Genomic DNA, 14547 nt, shown 5'->3' on the forward strand with positions numbered 1-14547 from the left:
AGCCCGGGAAGGGGCCCCCAGGGCTTGCATAGTAGGGGACACAGCCACCTGAGACAAACCGTGTCCCAAGAGGATCCCACAGACCACTGAGGGGAGGGTGGCACTTCCACCACAGGGGGCACTGACGGAGAGGCTGGTGGGCAGAGAGCTTACAGCATGCCAGGAGAGGGTGGCAAAGCGACCCCAGGGAGTCTCAGGAGAGTGTCAGCAGTGGGCTGTGATCCAGCTGGGAGCTGCCTGGGTGAGGTGGTAGGGCCCAGAGGGGGTGGCAGCAGCGGCACTCGAGGAGTTAATAGAGAGTCCCCAGTTAAGAGGTCCGGTGGAGAAGGGCCCTTAGGGGAGTGAGGGGCTGGCGGAATCCGGGTATCGCCCGCACTCACCGGTCCTGAAGAGCCTGGGAGGTTCGGAGCAGGCACTGAGGATGAGACCGGGGCGCCAGCAGCCAGGGCTTGACGTGCACCGCCAGAACTTGTAGAGGAGGAGATTCGGCCCGGTCCTTGCAGGGGAGCGAGCGGGTCGTCAGGAGAAGCAGCCCCAGGAGCACAGGACCCTGTCCGGAGGGCACAGGTAGGATACGGGAGCACGGAGGCCGGGGAGACTGCAGGGACCACCTGCGCAGGCTGTCCGGAGCGCTGTGCAGCAGCGGAGCGCTCACGTGGCTGCGGCTCCAAGATGGCGCCGGCGTCCAGCAGCGGGGTCTGGGAGGCAGCGGGGGGCTTCACCTTCCTCTTCTTGTCAGATTTCCCCATAAATGCGGCACTGGTAGCAGGTATAAGTGAGCGGCAGGCCGGAGCTCCAGGCAGACACGTCCTCACACCACCATGGCTAGACACGCCCCCCTGGACTGACAGAATTTTTTTTAGAGACAAGCTTTCGGGATTCCTCCCTTTATCAAGTCCAAAGGAAATCATGATTTGCTTTGGACTTGATAAAGGGAGGAATCCCGAAAGTATGTCTCTAAAAAATTCTGTTAGTCCAATAAAAAAGGTATTACAAGATACTGCAAAATGTTTTGATTTGCATCCATCCCTTTAAGTGCTACATGAAATCAGGGGACTAAAGCCATTAAGAACCAGTATACTGTGCTCTGATATACTAGTAACATATTGGGGTAGACATTAGAGCAGATTGATTGCAGTAAGAAGCTACTTTATTTTTCCATTGCACCAGTTTTTATAAATATCTCTAGTGTACATTGTGCTTGCCCCACGCCTGCTCCATACATGGCAGGTGCCAGCTGTGTATTAAAGCTGACACCAACCAGCAGTGGTCACAGGGAGATAACTATTACAAGCAATAATTTGTACATGTTTACTACAGGGATAAAAAAAAAACTCCTAAGAAATAAAATTTAAAAACAATCCCCATACAAACCAAAAATATTAAAACTGTTTTTGGGATTATCTGAACTACAGTATTGAAAAATAATGCTACTTTATCCTGAACGGTGGTTACTGAAGGGAAAATGCTAAAATTGCTGTTATATGGTCAAATTGCCTGCCAAAATATAATTGCTACAGCTCTCCCTACAAAAGATGAGCTCGTACAGAGCTCCATACATGGAAAATGAAAAGTTTTAGGGGTCAGCCATATGGCAATGCAAAGTTATTTATCATTTTTTTTTTATGGGGGCGGCCAGCTCTAGGAAGAGTTCTGGTAGTTTAAGCCTTATTCAATTTAAGAATTATGGAGGCCGCTGTGCTCTTGGGAGCATTTAGTGAAGCAGGATTTTTTTGTACTCTTATCCAAATCTGTGGCTCCACACAATCCTGTCCCTGAGATCTACAGGCAGTTTTTCCCCCTCATAGCTTGGTTTCTCCTCTGATATGCATAATCTGCTGTCTGACTTATATATATATATATATATATATATATATATATATACACACACACACACACACACACACACACAAGGCTGTCTCTTTCCAAATCCTGTCCAAAATTTTTGTTTTCAATTTTTAACACATTTTTGAAAATGTCTAAAATTCGATTTTCACATTCTCATTATAGGGTACTGAGTGCAGAATAATGGGGGAAAATTCAGCTTTTTCATTTAAGTACAAAGCCGCAGCATCAGTAGCATTTCTCTCATCACTTGTATCCAGTCATCCTATATTCCTACGTTCCATCTCAATCTTCTCCCTTCACCTGTAGTCTAGTGTTGCATTACATTCATCTAGTAAAACAAGACAAAAATAGCATTCCCATATCTTCTGGGCTTATATAAATGACCTCTTTTTAAAGGTGAACAATATGTAAGAAAATAAGTGAATTCTGCCTGAAAACCTCAGTAAATAACTGCTCTCTGCATCCTCATGTCCTCATTTTTTTGTGTTTGTTTTATCCCAATTACATTAATTACTATACAGATTTTCAGGCTTTAGGGGATATAACTTTGTAAATGCGATATTGAGTTATGGTTTGCACATGTTGCTTAGGGTGCTCTCTATTCCTCTAGTCTGTGAATTAACACCTGTACAATTTTCCAAATGCGTTTTTCATAAACACAATTGTCTAATGACCTTGGGCTCATATAGTCATGGCCGTAAATGTTGGCACCCTGAAATTTTTCTAGAAAATTAAGTATTTCTCACAGAAAAGGATTGCAGTAACACATGTTTTGCTATACACGTTTATTCCCTTTGTGTATTGGAACTAAACCCAAAAAAAAATTAAGAAAAAAAGCAAATTGGACATAATGTCACAACAAACTCCAAAAATGGGCTGAACAAAATTACTGGCACCCTTTCAAAACTCCTTTAAATCCTTTAAACTTACCTACGTCAAGAAAAGGGTGTGGGCAATAAAAAAATCACACCTGAAAGTGGATAAAAAGGAGAGAAGTTCACTTGTGTGTCTGTGTGTGCCACACTAAGCATGGACAACAGAAAGAGAAAACTGTCTGAGGACTTGAGAACCAAAATATCAACAATCTCAAGGTTACAAGTCCATCTCCAGAGATCTAGAGTTGCCTTTGTCCACAGTGCGCAACATTATCAAGATGTTTGCAACCCATGGCACTGTAGCTAATCTCCATGGGCGTGGTGGACAGAAGAGAAAAATTTATGAAAGGTGTCAACGCAGGATAGTCCGGATGGTGAATAAGCAGCCCCAAACAAGTTCCAAAGGTATTCAAGCTGTCCTGCAGGCTCAGGGAGCATCAGTGTCAGCATGAACTATCAGTTGACATTTAAATTAAATGAAACGCTATGGCAGGAGACCCAGGAGGACCCCACTGCTGACACAGAAACATAAAAAAGCAAGACTACATTTTGCCAAAATGATGAACTTGAGTAAGCCAAAATCCTTCTGGGAAAACGTCTTGTGGACAGATGAGACCAAGATAGAGCTTTTTTTGTAAAGCACATCATTCTACTGTTTACCGAAAACAGAATGAGGCCTACAAAGAAAAGAACACAGTACCTACAGTTGAATATAGTGGAGGTTCACTGATGTTTTAGGGTTGTTTTGCTGCCTCTGGCACTGGGTACCTTGAATGTGTGCAAAGCATCATGAAATCTGAGGATTTCCAACAGATTTTGGGTCGCACTGTACAGCCCAGAGTCAGAAAGCTGGGTTTGCGTCCGAGATCTTGGGTCTTCCAGCAGGACAATGACCCCAAACATCCATCAAAAAGCACCCAGAAATGAATGGCAACAAAGCGCTGGAGAGTTCTGAAGTGGCCAGGAATGAGTCCAGATATAAATCCCATTGAACACATGTGGAAAGATCTTAAAATTGCTGTTGGGAAAAGGCACCCTTCCAATAAGAGAGACCTGGAGCAGTTTGCAAATGAAGAGTGGTCCAAAATTCCAGCTAAGAGGTGTAAGAAGCTTATTGATGGTTATAGGAAGGGACTGATTTCAGTTATTTTTTCCAAAGGGTGTGCAACCAAATATTAAGTTAAAGGGGTTCTCCACCATAAGGGGATTTTAGTACACACCTGCCAGACAGTAATGGACATGCTTAGGAAGGATCTGCACTTGTCTTGGCTATGTTGTGATATTACCATAATACTGTGACTAGCTTTTTGTGAACTGGTATTTCCTTTTTGAGTTTTCCTTTTTGCCTACAAATCCCAGAATTCAATTTTCCTCCCTCACACACATCAGCCACCCCACCCATTGAAACATCCATCCATTCAAAAGACCTGTGGTTTTCAATCAGGGTGCCTACAGCTGTGCCATTAGTTGCAAATTGATCTCTCTCCCACCAAGTGATCGCTACACCCATTGAAGCAGACAGATTCCCTGTCATCAGCGGACTAGTGGTGTCAGGTCTCGGCTGCATTGCAACCTGGGAAAAATCTGAGACAACAGCCATTTTGTATGCTGTGAAAAATAAATATTGGGGTAAAAATCACATAAGAATTGTGAGAACACTGTCACACAGGTACAGACACTAACTTTACAGCCCCTGTAGCATAGTCAAATAAAAAAAAAACCTGGAATACCCCTTTAGGGGTGCAAATATATTTTGTCCAGCCCATTTTTTGAGTTTGGTGTGACATTATGTCTAATTTGCTTTTTTCCCCTCCCTTTTTTGGTTTAGTTCCAATACACACAAAGAGAATAAACGTGCATATAGCAAAACATGTGTTATTGCAATCCTTTTCTGTGAGAAATACTTCATTTTCTAGAAAAATTTCAGGGGTGCCAACATTTACGGCCATGACTATATATATATATATATATATATATATATATATATATATATATATATGAAGCATTGGTGGGAGAAATTTCACCGTTCTTTAGAAATGGAGATGGAAATGGATAAAAGGAAATACCTTTTATTTTTTTCCAACAAAAACTGTATAAAAGGAATCGGTTATGTAACATAATATTAGTAATAATAATATTAACATTATATTACTATTGGAAATAGTAGCAAATAGCTTTGGGAAATGGCCTCATGGGCAGTTTATCATTTATACCTATGATGGACAGATTTTATATTTTCTTAAACTAGACAAGAACTGTTGCACATATAAAGATATACTACATACATAATCTAGATATACTGGTTACCAGAATGAAATACATTTCTTTTAAATTCCCGATATATTAAACACTAAGAAATTTTTATTACATTTGGAAAAGCAGCAGATGAGTACCAACTCATAAAAGGCAGCGCCTGTGTGTGCAAAGTGACTGTTTGTAGTACTGTAATAAGGACTAACAAGGCACTGCCAGGAGTGACATACTGCCAACACTAGTGTTGCTGCTCAGCTATAAAGCAGAGTTCACACATCATAAAATCATAAGAAAAACATGGCTGTAAAATAGGAATTAAAAATGTACATGTGAAAGTCTATGGAAAAGCGCCCATCAGTGCACCCGCTGTTAAAAGAAACGTCCGGAACTGCAATGTTGAAATTACGGCTGCTTTTTTTGGACAATGGAGGAGAATAATAAAAACTGGCTAATTCTGAGAAAGTGTAAACTGAAACTAGGCAGTCTAAGATTGTTCCTGATATTTAACAGTGGCTCAGGCTCTTTCAAAATCTAGCGCATCTTACTCTGAATACTTAAGTCTGCACCAACTATTAGTTGGCTTCGTTAAGGCCCAAATATTTTGGGGGCAAAAATAAAATGTTCCCTAATGTGTTCACTGATGGTTGCTTTTCTATAGACTTTCATAGAGCACATTATTAGATTTAAAAAATAAATAAATAAATACAGCCATTTTTTATTACTATTTTATGGCTGTATTTTTCTTAAAACTTTATGATGTGTGAACCCACACTTTCCTAAGTATTTGTGTAGAGAAGTAAGCTGTAGATTTAAAGCCTCATACTAAGTCCTCACAGTGCATTGGTCAAGTGCTGTTATTTCTAAACTCTTCTAATGGGATAGGACTTTCACAAAAAGTTCAAGTTAACTGTGCCCTCTCCTGACAAATGGTGGATGAATGGAGTGGCAGTGTGGAAGCTGGACTTTGGCTCCATTCAACTTGGCTATAGTCTTAAGTCCCATAGACAATGAATGGATTGGTTGTCGAGCAATCATGCTGCTGCAGCACTGAACTGGCAGGCCATTGACCTCTGCTCTCGTAACTGATGGGAGTCCCAAAGGTTGGACCCCCACGATCAGCTTGTTATCCTATGGATTGGCGATAACTACTTTAAACAATCTCAGGCAATTAAATCCCTTAAACATGATTTGAAAATGAATTGTCAACTTACTAATAAGCTACATCAACATGTACAGCTTTTGTCATAGTTTTTAACATTAGTTTTCAATCATTTGTTTTTAACATCTAAAGAATTTTGCAAAAAAATGCCTGAAAGGACAACTCATCATGTGACTATACCCTTAGACCTGCTTCAAACAAAGTTTTGTTGCATTTTAAAGTGCATGTAAAAGATGCCTGTACTTTATTTTATTGTGTCTTACATACCGCTGACCAGGAAAATACATCTAAAACGGCAAAAGACAAAATGCCATGCATGTAGCCAATCAGATATTTTACTATAGACAGTATTGCGGCCATATGCTAGTTGAGAGAGTGTGAAACTGGGTTTAGGGTTTAAAACAATGACCTATGTTGCTGGTAAATTTTATACATAAGGCTCTTCATGTTTTACAGTAGAAGCCTTACTTTAAAACAAATGACACTGACTATGCAGTCAGCAAAAATAAAATGTATTCTTACTACTATCTCCAATTAGAATAAACAGCACTCCATTGACTAGTTATAAATTATTCTGGATATTCAAATATGAAGTATTTTTATTTTTGCAGACCTGTATGCCCATTAATTATAACACACCCTGGGGCACTCAAAGAGACAGAAAAATTATAATAAAATTATTAGTCAAAACTGGCAAACTTGTCTATAGATTCTAGGTCCCAACAGGAGATTTATTTTCCTATCTTGAGTTTCCAATGTAATGAAAATACATGACAGATCTGAAAGGATGTCTATGTACTGACTATATAGCTATAGGCTAAGCATTCCAAGATAGAGCCTCACTTTAAAACAGTATTCACTATAATGTTTCTTCTTAGTACAATGCATTTTACTTACGAATTGCCCCATTTGTTTCATTCCCTTGTCCATCCGCAATGGGTGCAGCCTGGAAAGACATGAACAAGCGCTTGCAGAGATCAGGAGAAAGGTCATCTGTATCCAAGTAGGCTTTCAAGAAAGTCTTAAACTCTTCAAAATCTATTGACTGGAAAATATATAAGTAAAGTTTTAGACACATATCGGCACAGAACACAGAAATGTCTTTCCACGGGCAAGAATTATACTTGAATCCCAGGCACTGAGTGTACATTCACATTTATTTATTTTTTAGAAGCAGCGGGGAGCCACTTTAAATTTATGATTTTCTCAAAACGACCACAAAATGGAAAATTAGAGAAATGTATGCTAATTCTGCCAAGAGCTTGAAAGACAACACTGAAATCATGATCATGTTTTAGTATATCAGAGGGAATGTGAACGTGATATTATATGTACTATAGAGTGGATACAATATTTACATACATGTTTTATCATGTTCATAACTATTTTATTGGCACTGTCAATTGCTGTGCGATACTTTGTATTTGCACACTTTGCACTATTTTGTTTTTTGGTAATGACTAATTTTAATAGATAATATAAAATATATCTTTCAGTTGACAGATTCCGTCATTGAAATAATGACTTCTAAGAGCTTAATAACCTAAGGCACAGAATACTGAGAACTTTGAGTGAAGGTCCCGGGTAATCATTGCATCTTAGCAGATCATTTAAGAGCACATCTGTGTGGTGTACAGAGCTGGGAAACACCATGACGTAATTATAATTTTAACCAAGACCACAGCACCTGCCGCAGAGGAGAAAGCATAAAAAAAGTAAAAACAATAGAAATCTGCAGAAACGCTCACCTCCTCCGTTAGATGGGGACTGGAAGTGCCATCTCCGTAAAACTCCTGCAGAACATCTTGAACCTTTTTGGTACAGTCTAGAAACAAAACAGAACATACAGATCGCTGACCCAATTTGCTTGCAGTGTTCTGCTCTGTGTAGAACAGTTGAGCCTGAAGGTTTAAGAAGGTCAATACATGCAGTGGAGAGTACATGGGTTTTTACTTACAATCAATGTACTTCTGCAGTTGGGTAAACTCCTCCGGGCTGAGGATTGCCCACTCCTTGTTCTCCTCACTCATTCTGGCTCTGCGACAGCCCTGCGGCAAGACAGCAAGATGAGGTGATCTGATCCAATGTGCAAGGAAGGGGAGAGCGATAATGAGAAAAAGGGGACACTGAAAAGGGTGCGATTCTGGCTAAAACCTTGGACTACATATTAGCTGATCTAACACATTCTCCCAGAGTTTTCCAGAGCCATCGTGCTGCTGTAATGAGGCAGAGACAGATTGAGTGGCAGTGTGACAGAGAGAGAGAGAGAGAGAGCGAGAGAGAGAGAGGGGGAGGCTAGAATGGGATGGAGAGAAATGGAGAGAACAGATAAGCCAGGGACCAGGGATACACACTGGATGTGTGCAGTAGCAAAAGAAAGTGGCACTGGTTAGGAGAAAACAGGAAGGGGCAAATGAAAATCTAAGATCAGCTGTAGAAAATAAGAACTGACAGGCAGTGGAGAGGGGGGATCCAGCAGTGAGTGGTGGGTGTAGTGCAGGAATATAAAAAGTGTCAGAGGAGGAGATTTAAAGACAGAGGAGAGGTAAAAACACACGGATCATGGAGACAGCCTTGAATTCACAAAGATCACAAAGCAATACGATTATTCTCTCCTTACTCTAAGGCATTATAATTACAGCATACATCTATAGAGTCCCCCCCCCCCTCCTACAGTTCATGAACCTACTTAGTGATTGATAACAATTGACTTAGATCACATTTCTTTGTATTAGAGCATCAAGAATTCACATATGTATTTTGTCCTCAGCAACAAGGTGACACACTGACATCTACACATCCTGAAATTTAATAATGCACAAACAAGCATCCCCTGCTATTAGTAATCCAAATCCCTAATGTCATTGTGATATTCACATCTACAATTAGTTAAAAAAAAGGTAATAATATCACAGATGCCTAATAGTTTTTTTCATTTTGTGCAATTCATTCTCGTCAGCTCATATTCATGTGGTTGCACAATGAAAGCAATCCACTCTCCATATTGACCAGTTATTGCCCAGGTCAACCCGATCATGCCGTTCAAGGAACTTAAGACTATTAGAGACAATTTAGTGGAATGATTTGAGTCACATATCCCTTACTTTTGCCCTTTTTTCTCTATGCTAACAGTATTATTTTACTCTATATGTACCCTTGCATTTTTTAGTTTATGTGTATCTTGATTTTGGATTAGCTCCAGTTACTTTGTTAAATAAAGCTTCTTTGTTTGACTCAAAAAAAAAAAAAAACTATTAGGGTGAAAACACAATGTGGTTGCATTGCGGTGTGGTTGTTTGAGGTAGGCCATATACAGTATATTTGTGAAATGCCATTTTTAGCAATTACACTTTGTGTAATTGTGTGTTTTCACCCTCAAGGCATATGTTGTCATACTTATTGTAGGCCCCAAAAATGAATCACTATGTTTAATAGAATAATAGCATGATGTGTTCGCCATGTTGTATGTTCTAAATAGACCACAGTGTATTCTAAAGCTCTTCTCTGCAAGTGCCAGTCTGGGAGAAGAATACTTCTCTCCTTAGATTTTTATGGCTGTTTAGATAAGACAGATAAGGGGGCTAGTTACACTCTCTAGACGACACTACTACAATTCACCCAAGGTGAAGGGGGGTGAATAGAGGGAAGGGGGGTTGAGATAAGAAACTATGAAACTTAAAATTAAGTCTTATCTGAACAAACATTAGTTCTACATATATATATATATATATATATATATATATATATATATACACACACAAAAAAAAAATAGTCCAAATGAAGAAGCACTGTGCGTGGCTACTGCCAAGGATTCCAGATCCAGTCGGGTGCTCAGCTCCAGGGTCCGTTTTTTTGCAGATGTGTGAATAAAACACCCTCTCACTGGGTTTCACCTATACTGGAATGCCGCTCTCTTTGTTCTATTATAATATATATATATATATATATATATATATATATATATATAGTAATCAGTAGGACATATGATATTGTCATACTCTGTTAGTATTGTAATGGACATCAGTATATATCTATTATCTTATATAGGATTCTCACAGGGAGCATTGCTCAGTGCTTGTATTTCTAAGACCTGGTGGGAAGGTCTAGGGAAGGTCTCAAGTATTAACTTTGATAATGAATCTTTGTACAAAGCTAGTTAGCCAGTCTTGTGAATGATATTCTAGATAACAATTACCCATTTGACTAGACACAGAGATAGATTCATACGTCTGTGTGAACGATACCTCCATGGTATTCTTATATCTCCAATAAATTTGGATGTTTATGTAGGCCCCAAGATGTCTATGAGAATCCAAGTTTTAATTATTTATATATGTCAAAGATAATCCCTGAATTTCTAATTTAGGGTACCATTCATTAAGTGTGGAATGTGGGTTTAAGACCAGATATTGACAGTTAACCCTTAATGGTAATGATGCTAATTGATTATGCAATAGCACCCCCTAGGGTATGAGTAATTGACATTATAGCAACTAGAAAGGCCTTATGGGTGATGTGCCCCAAATACATTGTGGGTGATATGACATCACATAGTCATTACCATATGTACACGCCCAACCTACATTCATATGGGAATTCCATTTTAGGGAGGTGTGTCTAATTAAAAAGTCTGGTAAACCAGATTTTAGACACTATAGAGAAAACAAACACACAAAGAAACAAAGAGGAGACACACCTAGAAGAAAGACTTAGACAGACAAAGAGGTCTGCCACTGAAAGAGGTCCACAAGATGGAAGCCATGATATCGTATTGCAAGCGGGATTGATCACATGGTAGAGACCCAAGGCTACCTATGACTATGCGAGGATGGACCATTCAGCTTTCCTAGGACCAGAAACGAGGTTCTTACATAGACTTTGTAAGAGACACAAAAATGGTATTCCATTTAATCCAGACTAATTTGGATAATGTGGATGGAATTATACCATTTAGATTGGGGAATAAATGAATAAAATAAAATAATTATCTACATATTGAGATTATAGTTTTAGGATATTGTGAGACTTCATTCTAACTACAGAAGAATCAAGACTCATAATCTAAGAAAGCATTGAACAATTGCTTAAAGATATTGATTGAACTCCTACTCGCCAAGCTAAGTGTTATAAGTACATTTCCCACAGAAGAAACTTGCTTCAAGTTCTTCCTCCTAAAATATAGTCTTGCAAGACCATATATCATTGCTATTTAATTGTTTTAATAATCTTACCAAAGCCATGTTTAGAAAATAGTCCAGAATTGGGTGGACGTGTACTTCCATGTTTATATCCTTAGATGGATTTGCTCATTCTTGGAATCATGTGATGTATAGTTGGTTAGAAGGAGGCGGGAAGTGTATTTAGCATTCCATATTGATATGTCTATGATTAGATATTGCCCATCTTAATATCATGAGGTTCCTCTGGAACGAGTGAAATGTAACTGTCACGATTCGGCTAGCTGGATGTGGATCCTCTGTGTCAGCGAGGGATTGGCGTGGACCGTATCGGTGGACCGGTTCTAAGATGCTACTGGTATTCACCAGAGCCCGCCGCAAAGTGGGATGGTCTTGCTGTGGCGGTAGCAACCAGGTCGTATCCACCGGCAACGGCTCAACCTCGCTGACTGCTGAGAAGGCGTGGGACAGAAGGACTAGGCAGAGGCAAGGTCAGACGTAGCAGAAGGTCGGGGCAGGCGGCAAGGTTCGTAGTCAATGTGGATAGCAGAAGATCTGGAACACAGGCTTTGGACAACACTAAACGCTTTCACTGGCACAAGGCAACAAGATCCGGCAAGGAAGTGCAGGGAAAGTGAGGTAATATAGCCAGGGAGCAGGTGGAAGCCAATTAGGCTAATTGGGCCAGGCACCAATCATTGGTGCACTGGCCCTTTAAATCTTAGAGAGCTGGCGCGCGCACGCCCTAAGGAGCGGAGCCGCGCGCGCCAGGACATGACAGCCGGGGGCCGGGACAGGTGAGTGACTTGGGATGCGATTCGCGAGCGGGCGCGTCCCGCTATGCGAATCGCATCCCCGCCAGCAGTGTCAGTGCAGCTCAGCGGGTCTGACCGGGGCGCTGCAGAGAGAGAAACGCCGCGAGCGCTCCGGGGAGGAGCAGGGACCCGGAGCGCTCGGCGTAACAGTAACCTTTAATGATATTCTAACCTAGTAGCTTTTGTTTTATTGTAACAAGTTACTTACTACTCACATGTAATGTTCTACTATATGTAGTCAATTAACAAGCTTGTGATGTTTACTAATATATCTAATTGATATTCATTTGCATATATATTATTGTGTTTGTAACTCTTATGCTTATATTCTTATAACCAATAAATCTGCATGCTTTTATAATACCTGTGTTTTATTGTATATTGCAAAACTACATCCTTGTCATCCTGTCATAAAAAGAACTTGTTGATATCTAAGTAAATAGTAGCACTCAGATGTGAATTGTATTGATTGGCTTTGTCAACAATTCACCAGCTCATCATTTCGATAATTTAAAATTTGTCATAATTAATATTTTTATGACCATAATTCATAATTGAGTTATTACCGCATGACATAGTCCAATTCCTATAGCTATACAAAAGTTGAGAAGTTGCATGTAAGCCAAACTTCACCAAGCACAATGCCAATGCTTAGATTGAGCATGGTAAACAACGTCACCAATTGACTATGAAGCAGTTGAAAAATGCTCTGTGGAGTGAGGAATCACACTCCTCTATGGCTGTTTGATCAATGAGTCTGGGTTTGGCAAATGCAAGAAAAACATTACAGCTGGTACAATGCAGTCAGGCAGGTAAAGTTTGCTGAAGGAGGGATAATGCTGTGGCGCTCTTATCCAGCATCCGTGTCTGACCTCACAAATGCTCTTGTAAAGGAATGGTCAACAAATTCCACATACACTCCAAAATATTATAGAAAGTCTTCCCAGGAGAACTATTATAACTGCAAAGGGGGCACAATGCCATATTAAAGGAGTACTGTAGCCATAGACACTTATCCCCTATCTGCAGGATAGGGTATAAGTGTCTGATTGCGGAGGTGTCAGACTGCTGGGACCCCCTGCAATCTCCAGTACGGGGAACCAGTATTAACGCAGCTCTGCGCGGCTGAGGTCGACGACACCCCCCTCCATACAGCTCTATGGGAGAGGTGGGGATGCACAAATGCTGCCTCTCCCACAGAGATACATTGAGGGGGTGTGTCAGCCGCGGCGTCATGCTGCTGCCAACACGCCTCCTGCACGGGAGAGCTGCGGTAGAGCCGAGGCCCCGTACAGGAGATCGCAGGGGTCCCAGTGTTCGGACCCCCAACAATCAGACACTTATTCCCTATCCTGCAGATAGGGGATAAGAGTCTATGGCAGCAGATCTCTTTTAACACCTATAAATATATAGTATAGTATGTAATGTCCTAAAAGCATCATTCGGGCCTCTCTGGCATACAATAGTCCCTGAACATAGTACTGGAATAGTTTCATATTTACTTGTACACTGGGCAAATATATATAAAAACACATTAACTGCTCATCTCAACAAACACAATAAAGTCAAATAAACAAGATAAAGAAATTTTCATGAAGTCTACCTGGGCTTGGCTTGGACTGTGCCAAGTGCTACCTGGGCTTGGCTTGGACTGTGCCAATTCTTCTGTATGGTTCTTTATAATATAAGATCCAATTACACTGCCCAAAAAAAATAAAGGGAACACTAAGATAACACAGCCTAGATCTGAATGAATGAACTAATCGTATGAAATACTTTCGTCTTTACATAGTTGAATGTGCTGACAACAAAATCACACAAGAATTATGTAAATCAAATTTATCAACCCATGGAGGTCTGGATATGGAGTCACACTCAAAATCTAAGTGGAAAACGACACTACAGGCTGAACCTACTTTGATGTATCGTCCTTAAAACAAGTCAAAATTAGGCTCAGTAGTGTGTGTGGCCTCCACGTTGTTACGGTTTCCACTCTGGCCGTGAGTGCATTGCCCCACTCTCTCCCCAGCCGGCGGGGCCGAGATTCGCATCGCGGGATGCGCTCGCATGCGAGTCCCAGCCCATCACTCACCTTAGACTCTGCTCCCTGGTACAGCCCGTATCATCTGCCACACAGGTCCAGCGGATCTACTACCTTCAGTGTTCCTGTCTTCTAACCGCGAATGTTACAGTAAGATCCGGCCATGGATCCCGCTGAGGTACCTCTGCCAGAAGTCGCGGATCTTCCCTCTGTTGTGGTTCATCAGTCACAGCAGTTGGCCCGACAGGCGCAGTAACCTACTCAATTGTCTGCTATGATGCAAAAGTTATTAGCCATGCAGCAGCAACCGCAACCTGCTCCACTTCCTCCACCTGTTCCTGCAGCGTATATTGGGTCCAAGCTACGGTTACCTTTACCC

At 40.9% G+C, this 14547-nt stretch overlaps 1 protein-coding gene across 3 annotated transcripts in view; it reads right to left on the minus strand.

Moving 5' to 3' along the window:
* DGKA (diacylglycerol kinase alpha) overlaps positions 1–14547 on the minus strand; it is a 218334-nt gene that overhangs the window by 70461 nt on the left and 133326 nt on the right. For 2 of the 3 annotated variants that reach the window (XM_056562349.1, XM_056562351.1), the window contains exons 3-5: positions 8093–8183; positions 7884–7960; positions 7033–7180 (exon numbers count right to left, since the gene is read on the minus strand). In XM_056562349.1, coding sequence (XP_056418324.1) covers positions 7033–7180; positions 7884–7960; positions 8093–8165 — 298 coding nt within the window. In that variant the 5' untranslated portion in view covers positions 8166–8183. Of the gene's footprint in view, positions 1–7032; positions 7181–7883; positions 7961–8092; positions 8184–8587; positions 8604–14547 lie in introns of those variants that run through there. The other variant, XM_056562350.1, reaches the window with a different exon arrangement.

Source organism: Hyla sarda, chromosome 2 (genome assembly GCF_029499605.1).
Source record: "Hyla sarda isolate aHylSar1 chromosome 2, aHylSar1.hap1, whole genome shotgun sequence".
NCBI lineage: Eukaryota > Metazoa > Chordata > Amphibia > Anura > Hylidae > Hyla > Hyla sarda.